At 31.9% G+C, this 17064-nt stretch overlaps 1 protein-coding gene across 1 annotated transcript in view; it reads left to right on the forward strand.

The window, feature by feature from the left end:
* LOC122796845 (cytochrome P450 2F2-like) overlaps positions 1–17064 on the forward strand; it is a 313872-nt gene that overhangs the window by 156397 nt on the left and 140411 nt on the right. Inside the window, exon 4 of the mRNA XM_044065588.1 lies at positions 13544–13704. Coding sequence (XP_043921523.1) covers positions 13544–13704 — 161 coding nt within the window. The remainder of the gene's footprint in view (positions 1–13543; positions 13705–17064) is intronic.

Here is a 17064-nt window from a genome sequence, read left to right on the forward strand (position 1 = left end):
TCTCAGCCTTACTACAGGATATGTACCCAAAGAGTGGTGTACAGCAACGGTGGTCCCTCTCCACAAAGGTGGTGCCTCAATGGATCCTGGAAACTATCGCCCCATAAGCCTGACTAGCTTGGTCTGCAAAGCTATGGAAAGGATCATCATGGACCTTATAAATAAAGATATTGGGGACCTACAGACACTGAATCCTACCCAGTTCAGCTTTGTTAAGGGCAGATCCTGCCTCTTAAACCTGGTCGATTTCTTTGAAACAGTCACCAAGGCCATTGACGAGGGGAAGGTGGTCCACACAGCCTACCTGGACCTCGCAAAAGCCTTCGATACAATACCCCACTTGGGCATTATAGATAAGCTCACCAGCTTAAATATAAACCCCTATGTCACTAGATGGGTTGCAAACTGGCTCAAGGACAGAACCCACATGGTTAGAATTGCAGGAGCCATGTCAGACTCCAAACCAGTTACAAGTGGCATCCCACAAGGCTCAGTCCTGGGACCTCTCTTGTTCGGTATATATTTCTCAGAGGTACAGGCCAACACAGAAGGACTGTGGCTGACCAAATTTGCAGATGACTGCAAACTGGGCGCCATAATCGACTCTCCAGCCGACACAAACATCCTCCAAAAGGGCCTCATAGAAACAGACAACTGGTGCCAGAGCCATGGCCTCAAGCTAAATGCCAAAAAGTGTATAGTCATCCCCTTTGGAAAAAATAGACAGACAGAGCATATTTTTAGTTGACAGCTGTTTAGTGCTGATTTAGCAATGCCATCAAAATGTTGGTTAAAGCAGGAACCCCCTTAATACCAGACACTATGTGTATATTAGATTCCGATGGTATAGATCGCTCTGATATGCAAAATGAGAGTTCCTCATTTCAGTGCATTTAAGTGAAATAATATAGCCTCTTTATACATCAGTGGGATTTCTTTCCTGTTAAATGACATGCTATGCTTAGATCATTTTAGATCTAGGGGATATCAGTTGATGTGATTTACACTAGATAGTTTAAAAAGCATTGGAAATAGTTAGAAATTATGCTAGAGGAGATCGGTCTTCATATATATGCTTATTGAGTAACATATTCTGTTTTGTTTTCTCTTTCACAAAATGTTCATCACGAGTATCTCGTGAACAGTTATCATAACATTCTGCAGACTCCCCAGTTCAAGCTTCTAACCGCCAAAATTCAAGTGTTAAAAAAAAAAAAAATGTTTTCTCGAGACTTCTCGGAGATATCTTCTTCACAATACAAGAGACTTATACATGTACTCTCACAAAGTCTCTTTCTGTCATATGAACTTTGGTTACATATTCACATAACCAGAAAATATCACATGAATAAAAAGTGGAACAACTGAATGCTGTATTACATACCAAGGGTGCTAAAGAAAAGTATATAAAAAACACAGACACGTATAAAGGTACTTTTTATTAACTAATCTTGATGTCTATGTTTTTCCCTTCATAATAATTTTACTGAAGGCATGTTATACAAAGTAGTTCACACTTGAACAATAGATGGCAGTTGTGACTAACAGTTACAGTGAGAATGCAGGCTAGGTCATTTGGTCCTTTTCGGTTAGCAGAGCAGCGAGCGACATGTGCAATGGATATAAAGTCACTGAAATATTTCATCTATTGGGGTTTAATGTGGTGTTTATTATTAAAGTGGGGAACAAATCTAAATGCAGGATAGGAGAAGAGGAGGTGACTTTGGGGCGGCTATGTATTTTCTGTGCTTTCACCTCGACATTTTCATCCCCAATGTTACTGAGTCTCTGAGTTGTGGGTGGAGGGCAGTACTGCTGGGACGGGGAAGCCAAGGTCACAGGCAGATCACTACAATAAATAAAAAATACTGATATAAGAAGGTGAAACGATCTATCAGGACAGGCAAAGTATTGGATCCAAAGAAAAGGAGGCAGTTCTGTTTGGGGATCTGTCTTGGTTGTTGCAGTACTGCTGCTTTCTCCTCGCTAGTTAGTGGTAGTGGTGAGAGACTGTTGGGGGGGTGGCGCAGAGAGTGGATGGCTGCTCTTGACTTATAGTTGCTACTTTTGTCAGGACATCAAGACAGTTGTTGATTCTAAGGGTAGTCTTCACCTTTTAACTGCTTTTCTATTAAATAGTTTGCGTTTTGTTGGACACACAGTGAAAGGTGAAATTTTGACCTACCTAAACCACTTGCAGCTACTTAGGTTGGTGGTACAATATGGCATTTTCACTGATTATCTTTTTTTGTGTGTAATGTTATCTGCTTAGCTGTTATCAAATAAGAGACAAATCTGTAGAGAAGATGAAGTAAACAGGGACACTTTAGTAATATTCATAAAATATTGAATGTTTCACTGTTTGTAGGCTACATTTTCTAGCAACAGATATGTTGTGTGATAACCACTACCATGCTGACTGAAAAATATTGGTCAATTTTGTTAATGTATTTTGTTAAAAAAGATAACCAAAGGAAACACATTATTAGTATAAGATTTAAAACTGAATTGTCTTTGTATGATAAAAGCTGCGATTTCATTGTATGATATTTTTATTAATATCAGGCTTCACTGCATAATTTCATTAGACTCATCTTTGGAAAACAAAGTTAATGTTTTTGGTGATTTCCCAAATCTATATAACTGTATTAAGATATATGTAACTAAAATATTACCTTGTTCACTAAAGTTCATTAGAACCTCTTTATTTTAAATATCTTTAATATCTTAATAAATTATTTAATATGAATCAGATATGTTTTAAAAACTGGTGATTGTATGTGTTATGTAAGAGGGCAATACGCCTGCAGGTTATATATTAATATGCTGATTCTGAATTGTCTTGAAAATTGTTTCTCAAACAAACTTCTTAACTTCATAGGTTCTACTTGATGCCCATCTTTCTTTTGTTAAACGAACTGTATAGGTTAATGTATTTTTTTACTTAAAGTATTTAGTTAGATATCGAAGTAAATGTGTTTCATCTTTTTTCACATAAGTAAATATTAACATAGTTGTGATATCACCGATAAGTTCATACAGGATTGTATGTTACATGACAGATTTTCTTATATTTATATATGTACTTCTTTATTGAATTCTTGGATAAGTAGGTTTTGATATAATGTAATATAGTAACTTAAGATCTGTATTATTATAGAATAGACATAAGCAAATATGAAGTACTATGTCATGATACTAGTTTAAGGACAATGTCCTTAAAAATTTGATAATTACATTATTCATGGTAATAGATGCTTTTCCACATTACAAAAACCTAACACAATATTTCAGTTGTATCTAAGATATCTATGTAATGGGAATACTTAGGTAAGCATAGAACATAATTTGATATAGAGATGAAAGAAAATAGAACTATTGTTTATAAAATGGATATCTCTTAAACAATTCTAGAAATATGTAAGGTAATATTGAAGGGATGTTATCACAATGAATTTGTAATATTACGAAAAGCTAAAAAATAATAAAATATAGGAATTCTTGAAATAATATTCTTTTAAATAATATCATTTAGAAAATTTAATATATAACTTCCCTGTTATAATCACCTCTACATATTTAATCACAATTTTTCTTAACAAATAAGAGTTTTATGTCTTTCTTAAAAGTATATATATTAGTTCTCTATATATAGAGAAAGGATTAAATCCTAGGGTAGTAGTCTTAATTCAATCATTTTATCTGCCTCATAGTAAGACTTATTCATCCTGGAGAGTTAATAGCTTGTAGTTTGTTGATTCAATAAAATATTAGGTAGTAACATTGGAGAATGATAGCCTTGAGCACTAAGGATGATAGAGGGTGGTATTGATGAGTTTTTCATCAATCCAGGAACTAGATGTTCCATGGGTAGATTTGTTTATAGTTATATTTTCATTTTATCTGAACATTACTTGTTAGTTAAGTCCAAAGTAGTATATATCCATCAAAAGCATAACATAATCAATGTCTGGGTTTAAATGTCTGTCTTTGAATATAAATGGCCTTAATAACCCTGCTAAAAGAGGAAGGTTAGTCAAATACTTAACATCTAATAAAGCTGGCACTATATTTTTGCAAGAAACACATATTATTCAGAAATATTTAGAAAAAATGTCTATTAAAGGTTATAATATTCTAGTTGAATCTCATTTCCAGACAAAGAGAAGAGGAACCATGATTTTGTGGAAAAATTCATTACCAATACCTAAAATAATTAACAGTTTCTCTGATAAAAATGGTATGTTGTGTCTAGTAGTATTGGAATTAAATAATAAATATTTTACACTAGCAAATACGTATTGGTTACCTGGTATTGGTGCTAATTCGGCAAATAAATATCATCTAAAGATACCACTAAAGTTAGCAATGTTAAGATACCTGCTTCAGCCAAAAAAATGATCAATTTTGTCTCGTTATATAACCTAAAAGACATATAAATGATCAAAGAACAGGGATCTTTAAATTTCACTCACTTTTCTTAAAGATATGGTACTCAGACAGCTATTGATAAAGTGTTTATATCTGTTAACTTATTATCCAAGACTCAAGATGTCGTGATTACTTCATGCCCTCTGTCTGACCACAATCCAATAATATTTAAAATTAAAATTAAACCAAATGATCTTATTCATTGGCAGAGACTGCCAGCCTATATTATTAAGATACAATTATTCAAAGAATGGTTTATAAAGGAAGTGAACTATTATCTTGAACTTAATAATAATAATAACACAAATAAAGTGTGTATTTGGGACTCTTTAAAATCTTATATATATGGGAAAATAAAAACCTGGTATTTACATAAAAGGAAGGAATGGGACAAAGAATTATTAAATTTACAATTGAAAATTGACACTTTAAAAAATATATACACCCCAAAGGAATGGGTTTGAATCTGGAATTAAAATAACTAAATCTAGACTATTTAGAAATCCTTAGCCATAAAGTAGCAATCAATTTAGAAAGGTTAAAATTACAATGATATTCATCTAATCCAAAACATATGCACAGATTAGCAGCTAAAATGAAAAGTTTACTTAAGAGTAAACACATAGTTGAAATATTAGATACATCTAAGCACAAATCAAAACCTTCTTCAGATCTAAAAGATAGTTTAGAGATTTTTCATTCATATCATGAAGCAATGAATAAAACAAACCTAAACTTTACTAATAACAGTTCAAAAATAGAATTTCTAAAAAATAATATAAATAATAAACTTTCTAAAGAACAAAATAATAGATTATTTAAATCAATATCATTAATAGAAGTTAAAGAAAGAATACAAAATCTTAAAAATAATAAAGCCCTTGGTCTTGATGGCATTATAGTTGAATTATATAAAATTTTCCCTGATACCGCTTTGAAGATATTAGTGAAAGCACTTGAGGAAATTCGAATAAGTGACAAACTTTTTCCTTCTTGGAAATATTCGCTAATCTCTCCCATTCTAAAACAAGATAAGGACCCTAAACTTGTTTCTTCATATCATCCTAGATCCCTATTAAATATAGATTATAAAATATTTATGTCTATTTTAGCAAACAGATTAAATCAAATGATGCCGACTTTAATAAACAATGATCAGACAGGTTTTATACTGAACAGAAAAGTTCAAGATAATATTATTAAACTTTTAACATTAATAGATTTTGCAAATAAAAAAAGAACTATCACTCATCAGTCTAGATCTAGATATGGCATTTGATTCTATTAACTGGACATATTTATTCATGGTATTAAAAGAATATAATTTCTCCTCGGAAATCTTAAATTTGTTAAAGAAATTATACGAAAGTTCTATAGCCTATATTAAAATTGGTGTTTTTTATCTGGCCCACTTGAAATTCTAAAAGGTACTAGACAAGGTTGCCCATTATCCCCACTATTATTTGCATTAGCTGTAGAACCATTTGCTAATTTTATAAGAAACAATGTAAATATAAAAAGTTTTGACGTTAATGAGAACTATTCCTCTAAAATTTTACTTTTTGCCGATGACATCTTAGTAACTATTGGAAATATTCATTCATCTATTGACCACATTATTAGATCATTAAAACTCTTTGAGGAAATCTCAAACCTTAGATTTAACCAAAACAAAATAGAAACTATTCTTATTAATAAAAAAATAAATAACACTTTGTCTAATCACAATAACTTTAACTGGACTAATGATAAATTGAAGTATCTAGGGATTCATATTCTCTCTAAATGGAAAGACACTATAAATATAAATTATAAAATTTTGATAAATAAAATTACAGAATACACTAATAGATGGAATAAAATGTTATTTACTATGGAAGAAAGATTATCCCTGATAAAAATGATTCTATTACCCAAAATTCTTTTTTTTCTTCAAACACTATTGGCTCCTCCTTCTAGAAAACAACTTAAACACATAAACACTATATTAATTAAATTCCTATGGTACCCTCAAAAACCAAGGATTAAATACTATTGGCACTATAAAAACTGGATTGAAGGAGGAATTGATTTTCCAAATTTTGAGCTTTATTCTAATGCCTTTATCCTTAATATAGCAAGTCTGTGGTTAAGTCCAAAATATCATTCAAATTGGAAATATTTACATAAAACAATACTATTAAGTAATTCTGACATTTTTTCAAAAACATAGACTGCTCTGAAAATATTAAGCTCTTTATAGTAATTAAAGAATTCTTCTATAACAATGAGCAGAAAAATTCACATCTTATTCCTATAATCAAGTATATCTTGCAAAATTTTAAAAATGTAACTAATAAGAATCTTTTGAACAATAATTTGTCCATTTTATTGTTTCCAATAATCTTAACCAAGGCATGTTTAGATTCCTTCAACATGGTGAAAATAAAAACTATGGAAGAAAATGGGTTAATATTTTGGCATCAGTTTTTAGGAAATAATAATATTCATGACACTACCTACCTTTTAGCCAGGTATAATATCTCCCAAAATAACTGGTTAAATATACAAATCTTCAGAGAATATATTTTAACGAAATCTAAAAGATATCATTTTTCTGGTATAACAGACCTTCCCAAAAAGTTATCCATCATCCTTGAATTCACCAATATAGGCTATAATAATGGTATCTTGTTGTCAAGATTTTATAACATTCTTAGATCTGATTTAATAATATCGGAAGACAACTTATGGAAATATATGAACAACTTCAATAACTCACAAATACATAAGAATGATAAAACTTTAATTCTCAAATCTGTTTATTATACATCTTCATCCACATATTGGAACATTTTTACATGGAAATTTATCCATAGAAGTTTTATTACACCACAAAAAGCCACTAGAATAAGCAAGAAAGATATTAATAGATGTTGGAGATGTGAGGAGCTAATAGATGCTGATTGGGCACATATGTTTTTAGAATGCAGAACAATGACAACATTTTGGATGGAATTTAAAAATTTCATTAAAGCTTTGTGGTCGGACAGATGTGAGATCTCTGATTCTATGATACTTTTTAATGCACCAATGCCAAGGTATGTTCCACTGAATCAAATGAACCTTCTTTGGACTCTACTTGCTATAGCAAGAAAAACTATCACTAGAAATTGGAAATGTAAAAATAACCTCTCATTTAAGGAATTTATATCTCTTACTAAGATTACTTGTAGTAGGGAATTACAAACAGCTATGTTACACTACTCAAACATAACTCACAAATTGCCTGGATAAAGCTTAAAAAACTATTAGACAAAATGTAATATTATTGAAGATTTGGTAACTATTTTGGACTCTGTATATAGTTTGTGTTAAAATATGGTATTACATTGTTTTTTAGAACTGTATGAAATTATTTATACTATTGAAAATCAATAAAAATAATTCAACAAAAAAATGATAATGACATGATACAGATATGAAGACACTGAAAATATTACAGTCTGAGTAGCTCAAAATCTAGCACACTCGCCTCTGATGCTGCAAGATCCAAAGGCTGTCTGTTTTACTCCTATGCTAGGTAGTACAATATAAAGGGGAATTACTTCACTCCTGAGTATGCTACCTATTAGATGAAGTGTTAAACTGAGGCCACATCTGCCTAAGCTAGTGGGAGCTCAGTTGGATGCAAAAGATTCTTCAGCATGTAGTAAAAAGATTGCGAATTGCTTTATTTATTTACATGTATATCATTTACACATTATTTAAAACCTATTTACATTATTTACACTTTTGCAGCCCCATATCTTATCATACTTTTAACATTTTTCAGCATAACAATTATTTATAGTTACAATTTAATATATTTAACTTCAGCAATCATATTTTCATCAATGCAAAAAAATTCTTCTTCTGCAACCACTTCCTTACTTCTTCCAGTGCATTATCATACTTTTTGTTGTTATTATGCAATAAACATTTACATTTTCTTTCCCACAATACCCAAATGGTGACTAATAATATCTTATCCAATTTGTATGTTTCCTCATCCCTTCTTTTCTCATATTTCCCATATGTTATAATTTCTATATTCATATTCTTGATGCCTTCACACTTATACTCATTTTTGAACTTCTTCCTAAAACCTTTTACAAACTAAAACTGTTTTTCAGTTTTTTTTACCTTACACACATAAAACATTTTTCCTCTAGCACCTTATAATCCATATTTCTTTTAACTGGTAACTTATTTAACATAATTCTCCACAAAATGTCCACAACTTAAAAAAAAATTTTTTTTAATCTTTTTTATTCCTTGTTTATTTGACTCGGGTTCAGTTCTCAGCCAATGTAGTGTGCAGTTTCTGCATGTGAGGTTGGTACAATGGTTAAGGTGTTTACATTAACAGAAGCAAGATGCAGGGTTTGATTCTTATATGGTGTGACTGACTAGGCTTAAAATAACCCACAATGGCAGTTAGCCTAGTACTAACCTATGAACCTGTCTAATTTCCTCTGTATGATCCTTCCATGGGTACACCAAATTAAAAAAAAATCATTATTCTTTCATACCATACATTCTTGTCTCTTTAGATTCATCACATTTTAGCTTCCATATCATAACTTTACTTTCATGGTCTTTTTTTTTCAAAAAAAAAATTCTCTTTCATTACATCTTTTTCTTTTAACTTGTTTCCAATTTTTACATACCTTGTTATACATTTTTATCTCTTTTACATTTTTGTGACCCCAAAGAGATTGCATTCATGCTTAAAAAAACACAAATTTTAATGCTAATTCTCTTTCTTTTTTGTTACATGATATTACTTTTTAATAGGTTTTATCTAGAACTGAAGACAAATCTAAAAACAAACTTCTAAAAACTCTGTTTCCTTTTTCCTGGGGAATATTATTTATATATTATCACCCCCACACATTCACATACACACACAAATAATCTAATTCACTCAAAATATTTGTTTAACATGTACAACTTTTCATTAAATAATAAATTACATCTTTTCCATCATATCGGCACCTTTTTTTAGTTCTTCCATTTTGATTTTCATTGTGCCATAATATTATCATAGTCCCCAAACTTAACTCCTAATATACTAATTTCTTTTCTATTGTAATAAATACCATTCATCTTCTTACTATCCCCAGATCCCTTGCTTTTCCTTCTATTTAACTTGAAACCTACCTTTTTTAAATAAATTTATTTTCTTAACATACTTGCATTAATCCAGGCCTATTTTTGACAAAATATTCAAATCATCTGCATAAGATAAATATATGGGTATCTAGAGTACTTTCCTACTTTCAAAAATACTTCATCCATTTCTGACATAAAAGTCTGTATAAGAGCATTCATTGCTAAAAGAAATATACACATACTTAAAAGACATCTGTACTTGGCCCCCATACTAATTTCTGTACCCATCCATCTAGTCGCCTTTACTTTCACGCTTAAAATTTTCATAGCATGATTTAATTGTTCAGTTACTCTTTCACCAATTCCATATGCATCAAAAATTCCCCAAATATTAATTTTATCAAAAGTCGTTTCTACATCATGTCACTAATCTTACCTTATTATCTTCCATCAAAAACACGTTTATAATTTCCTTCACTAATATTAACATTTCTCTTACTTAATTTCCTTTAACTCCAAATACCTCATCTCATGAATATTTTATAATTACCTAATGTTATCAATCTCAGTATCTTATATTCATCCTTTTTTTCTTTTTTTCACATACATTTATCAAACCATTCATTCAATAAGTACATTGTACATCACAAAAAAAACATGATTTTCTCTCATATCCATCCTTTTATAGAATTCATAACTTAATCCATCCATTCCTGATCCTGGTTAATTGCTCCCTTCATTTATCACTTTTACATTTTACCTACAAAACTTCCAACTACCTCCATTATCTCTTTTTGTTTATAAATTGCACCCTACCCCATGGTATATTGTGTATACCCTCCCTTCCTTTATTTTTACCAACTTTAATAAAAAGGTGATACTTCTTACTTGTTTCTTTTTAATAAATCTTTAATGCAAGAAGTATTTTCATATTCTCTCTATTTTTTCATATATTTTCTTATTACTTCTGTTTTGTATTCTATTTTCCATCATCAGAAAAAACATTCTTGTATTTTTCCCTGTATAAAATCCACAATTTAGACCAATTTTCATAAAAGTATGTCATTGTTAGGTGATCTTTCAACAATTTCTTACTTTTAATTTTCATTCCTTCTGTCTCACTAACATCTCCATTTAATCATTTTATCCCCTTCCCTCTTTTCATTATTTCCTTATTCTCATCTCTTCTTGCTAATACAGGTCTAAGTTCTAAAAAATCTGCAGTTTCTACGCAACTTTCCATTTCTTCAATTTCATTTCACTATATTGTATAACATACTTCTGTTTTAAATATCCCACTTTGATAAATCTATTCACTCTTTTTTCCTACTCTTAATCCTCCAGATTTTAATACTTCTCTTAATACTCTCACATTATTATTATTATTTTCTTTTCTCTTTCATTAAATTACAATTAAAATATCCTATCATAAGGATATACATATTAACTAACATAAATATTTTAAGAATTTCTTTTCTTTTCTTGTAGAAGTATAAATTACAATTAATCTTACATATTTCCTTTTCTTATATCACACATCATTATCCTGCCTGGTATTATTATTGACACATCTAGTGTTTTAATATCTTCGCTCATACTTACCATTCCTATAGCTGAACATATATCACTCTCATGCTAACCAAATAATATTTCCCCATACAGCCTCAGTTCAATTACTTTTCTCTTTTTTGAAGTACCTTCTATGTAATAAACAAATAATACCTTCATTAACCTTCTTGCACCATTCAGTGATCATTAATCCACAAATTTCATTCTTACACTATTCACATTAATACTTAGTGCAAGAACATTACTGCTTTGTGTTTTTTTTCTTCTTTTTTCTGAGTTTTGCTTTTCTTTTCTACTTTGCACCCTCCAACCAAATGACTGTTCATTATTTCATTCTTGTTCTTCTATTTCACAGTCTACTCTACTCCTTCATCACTTTGCAGATGTTCAAATCTATTTTCTGCTTGAATTACATCATCTTTTTTACTCTGTTCTTAACTCAGCTTAATCATAACCTATTAGCTGCTCTCTTCCTATATTTTCTTATATCATACTTCCACTATATGTGGATAGAGTTAAACCTGCCAAGTGTCAGAATCCACAAACTTCATTCTCTGAAATAAGTGGCCAGCAAAACACATTTTAAGTGTTTTTTTTTTTACATGGAAACAAGCCTCCCTGCACATCCAATGTGAGGAGCAAGCCCCCCCCCACATCCTCCAGTCTTATATATACCAATTCTATAATTGCTCCAATTTGATAGTGATTTCCAGAGGAGGAGCTCTGATATTCGACATCTTGAACCTCAGGCAAATGATGCACAATAATTCAGTCTTTGTCCACAAGTCGGGTAATGTTTCCTTATTTATACTTTCATTCCATATTATAAGGCAATCAAACCAGAAATGCCCTCTGTCACCATTCTTTCTTAGGATCACAATTTTCAGCTATATGTCCCTTCGCTCCACATAGTTTGCATCTGTCTTTATCACAATCACATATTAAATGTTTTTCATCCCAACAAAGAATGCATAACTTTGGCTGACCCCAATATTTAACAGTTCCTTTCTTTCCATTCACATTTATTATATTCTGAACATGATATAACTTCCCCACTTTAATAAAATCACCAATATTTCCTGCCCTTCAGTCAAAATGCTTAATTCATCATATATTTATGATGTCATAAACCTCTTTACAAACATGTAAAAAACTTCCCCTTCCACTATAAACATTTCTTTATATCACATATTACTTAATCATCATATTTTCTTTTGTTAGACAGCAATTCTTCTCATCTTTTCCATAAATATCAAATAACAGTAAATAAAAAATGAATCCCATTTTTCAATTTCATTTTCACAACCAACATTATATTGTTCCCAAGTACCCTGACCAAATTTTACCTAGTCAGTAGGGAAAGCATTTAGGTTCTCCCCCTTGAAAAGAGGCCACTGGCCTAGTGGAATTTACCTGGTCAATAAAGCATAAATAAAATACATTTTCCTTTAACATTAGCGACACTAGACAATAACTTATCCTTAATTTCCAAGCAAGTACAAAGAAGTCAGGCATTAACATCTTTCAGTATATTGTAGAAGTAACTTTGCTCAACATACAGTAGAAAATCAGTCTGAAAGTCAACTTTATAGATTTCAGAATTCATGTTTACTTATTGGTACAAAATGAAATATGTTTCTCTTCAGCTTTGAGAAAAGCATAAATGCAGGATACACTCATATCTTCTGAACAATTTTTTCCAAGAAGAAAACAATCTGAATACTGAATGCATGAACTTTCACAATTCAGGTTACTGCTTTCTGGTATACTCTTAAATGATTTTGCCAAAAACAGTTTAGCACTTATAGAAAGCACTGTCATTCTAGCCACTGCAGAATTTACCACATGGGTGATTCACATTCCTCACAGAGGAGATCTGCTTCTTAAACAGAGCAAAGCAATTCCTCAAACACAGCTTGCAGAGATACTTTCCATTTAATAGGGTTCCTTCTCAGTCCCTGGAGATTCCTACTAACTCTTTCCATCAGAAATCTGCCATTCTCTAGCAAAATGATGAATGTTTATATATGTCTTACTTGTATTTGACAGCACAGGACTCAGGACTTCAGAATTATCTTTTTTTTCTTTTGCAATTTGGTTAAATTGTTCCATCACCATTGCTTCCAGAGAGAGAGAGAGAGAGAGAGAGAGAGAGAGACTGAAGGGATGGCTGTGTCTGTGAGATCAACCAAGAATGCTGGTCTCTGCTTAGTGCCTGGTGTATCATGGTGCATTATATGTGACATACTGATCCAGTGGGCTTCAGCACAGAGAAATGTATTTGTTATATACAAGCAAACATCAACAAATAAGTGGAATTTAGCAGAAATAACTTTGCTTTACAAAACCATATGTCACACACGATATCGGACAACTATTTAATGAATTTATTTCTCATGCTGTACAGGACAGAACTTTGAACCAAAGTCATTGCTCAGGAATGCTGTATCAAACATCATTTGCAGAATTTTATTTGGACATCGCTTTGATTACAATGACGGAACATTTACCAAGATAGTTGATCATGTTGGTAAATTTTCAAAACTTATTGGTGCATTTTGGGGAGAGGTAAGTATAAAAACTCTCACAACATTACATATTAATTGTTTCACTATATACAATAATTTGACAGAGTTCTGTACCATTATACCATGATCAGTGCATTCTCATTGTAACAAGTAATTAATATTTGTCAGTATTATACAGCGTGCTAAGTACAAACTAACCTGTACAATATTTAATATATTTGGCACATTTGTCTCACTTCCATTCTTAGAAACGTTGTCAATTCTTTTAACTAAAATGATTGATATACTTAAATAAGAGATCCAGGATTGCTGTCAAAATACTATTGGTCAACTCTCATTGCATGATCATTAGTGTGCAGTTTGCAGGTTTTTCTCCAGAAGGTCAAAATGCCTATAAATTGAAGATTTCTCATTTCCATGAGACAGTGCATCTACAAAGTTAGTATAAATCTAATGCTGGTGGGGCATGCAGGGGGGTGCCCCCTTTCAAAACAAGTTTTTTCTGTCAATGTTAACTCTCATACTGTTTGAATTCAGGAGGTTTCTCTCATGTTAGATAGCTATTCTATGAGGTGATCACATATGAGTTAAACATTGGTCAGAGAGCATTAAATAACACTGACTGAAGTCATACACAAAATTATTAATTGTGGTTTAGAAATTTGAATATAATAAAAACATTCAGTTATACAACCATATAAACTATTTACATACTATAATTTAACCGGCATACCTGTTTTAACATAGCTTATATATTGATGTAACTATTTAGCCTAGAACTTGTCCTGCATTTATTTTTACTTGCCAACCAAACTCCCATTTTCCCAAAAGACAATTAAAATCATGTCTCCTTATGCCTAACTTCACACAGCTAATTGCAAAGAATAAAACATTTTTGAAGTGTCTGCATGTTAAGGAATGTTTGTAAAAGGCATTGGTATTGTGTTTAGTTTGTATGGTATATAGAATCTAGAATATTTACAATGTCATTTTCCAAACCATTTCTCAATTGCAAAAGCTGTCACAGATAAGATGCATGGTGATATAAACAGTACCTAACCACATCTGACTTAGCCATATATGGAAATACAAAGAAGGTCTTACATTAATATAGCTACATAACTTGCAAGAGCTACACTTATTGGCATTTATACATTTAATCATCAACCTGCCTTATTCACTGATTTTTGAATGTTCAAGTAAACATTTCAGATTACTGTCAGATTGCTATCTTCCTTGTTTGGAATTAAGACAACCTGAACCATACTGCATATTACATCAGTATAACCATCCAGAATTTTCTAATTTAATCTAATAGTTTTCTCTGTCTGGCAAGCACCAATACTGTCATTAACAATCTTAGCCTTTCTATAATTTTTCATAAATAAGTTAAAAATTGAACTGCATTTTCTACATTTCTGTGTGACATTATTGGACAGAATCAATATGCCCTACTATTCCCAACTACCTTAAACAAAATTTCTATACTGCCATTGTTATAGTGTTTTTCTACAAAAAGTAGTTCAACCTTCCCAGTTCTGCCAGGAAAATCATCTTCTGAAATTAGTCTTGACAACAACAACTTGATTTTTGATAACATTGCTCTTTACCTGTACTGGGGGAGTTACTAATGAAATGCAAATACTTACTGCTAAAGTCTGGCTTTCTGGATTTGTCTTAAAGTAAAATATTATATGTTATAATAATATTTAATCTCAATATCCAAATGACCTCTTGATGCACATAAAATGAACTATAAAATATTATTTATTTATGTATTTATTTATTTATTTATTTATTTATTTATTTATTTATTTATTTGTGGTTTGTTAACTGGGGAAGTCCACTGGGCCATAATGAGCCCATTTTCAGTGAAGGCCCAGGGAGAAAAGCTCCACAGTAAAACAGATATTGCATTGTACAAAGACAGTAGAATCATAAAGTGCAGTAATACAATTGACAGTATTGGGTATTTAACACATTGTAAAGTAATATCATACCTAGCAATTTACTAAGCAAGATTTATAGATAAGCATATAAGATATGCTTATATAACTCCAAGAAAGTAATGTCATTCAGTTTAAATATTGTTTTTTACCAGATTTATTGATGACCTGTTCCTTACATGCCTTACATGTACATCTACCAACTCAGAACAGCATCATTTATAATTAAATTAAATGTCAGTGCTTTTTATTTTGCACTCATTTCTTCATGCTCATTGATACATTGTTTGGATGCTGAGGTTATGTACAATCATAGCATGAAACATTTTTTCTAGAATATTTATTTATTTGGTATTTGTTTACCAGGAATGTCCAACTGACTCATGAGGTAGTCATTTTCAGAAGAAGCCCAGGGAGAAAAGCTCCAGATACATATGGTTAACAGAATGAAAATCTAGGCAGACATAATAAAGTCATAACATTCCAGCACAAATATGAAAAGAGTTTCATATAGAGTGATGTTTATGAAGCTGGAAATTCCTGGTGTGATGATGAACGTTGCTAGTGCATATGCTCCACAAGTTGGGTGTGCAATGTATGAGAAAGAATTTTTGGAGCGAGTTAGATGAAGTGGAGAGTGTACTCAAGGATGAGAGTGGTGACTGGAGCAGATTTCAATGGACATGGTGAAGGGAACAGAGGGAATAAGGGCATGATGGGTAGGTATGGTGTTAAGGAGAAGAATGCAGAAGGTCAGATGGTAGTGGATTTTGCAAAAAGTATGGACATGGCTGTAGTGAAAACACATATTTTAAGAAGAGGGAGGAGCATAGGGTGACATACAAGAGTGGAGGAAGATGCACACAGGTGGATTATACCGTATGCAGGAGGGCCAGTTTGAAGCAGATTGGAGACTGAAAATTGGTAACAGGGGAAAGTGTAGTTAGGCAGCATAGGGTGGTGGTCCATAGGATGACATTGGCAATTAAGAAGAAGAGGGGGAGAGTGAGGGCAGTGCCAAGGATCAAATGGTGGAAGTTGAAAGAGGATAGCTGTAATGTAGAGTTCAAGGAAGAGTTAATACAGGCACTGAGTGGCAGTGAAGAGTTACCAGATAGCTGGGCAGTCACAGCAGATGTGGTAAAGGAGACAGCTAGAAAGGTGCATGGTGTGAAACCTGGACAGAGGAAGGAGGACAAGGAGACCTGGTGGTGGAATGAGGAAGTACATGAGAATATACAGATGAACAGTTTGGCAAAGAAGAAGTGGGGTTGTCAGAAAGATGAAGGTAGACAGGAGTACAATGAGATGAGGTGTATGGTGATGAGAGAGGTGGCAAAGGCTAAGGATAAGGCGTATGGTTAGTTGTATGAAAGGTTGCACACTAAGGAGGGAGAAACGGACCTATACCGATTGACTAGACAGAGGGACCTAGCTGAGAAAGATGTGCAGCA

This window comes from Protopterus annectens, chromosome 3.part0 (genome assembly GCF_019279795.1).
Source record: "Protopterus annectens isolate FY-2018-M chromosome 3.part0, PAN1.0, whole genome shotgun sequence".
In the NCBI taxonomy this organism is placed as follows: Eukaryota; Metazoa; Chordata; order Ceratodontiformes; family Protopteridae; genus Protopterus; species Protopterus annectens.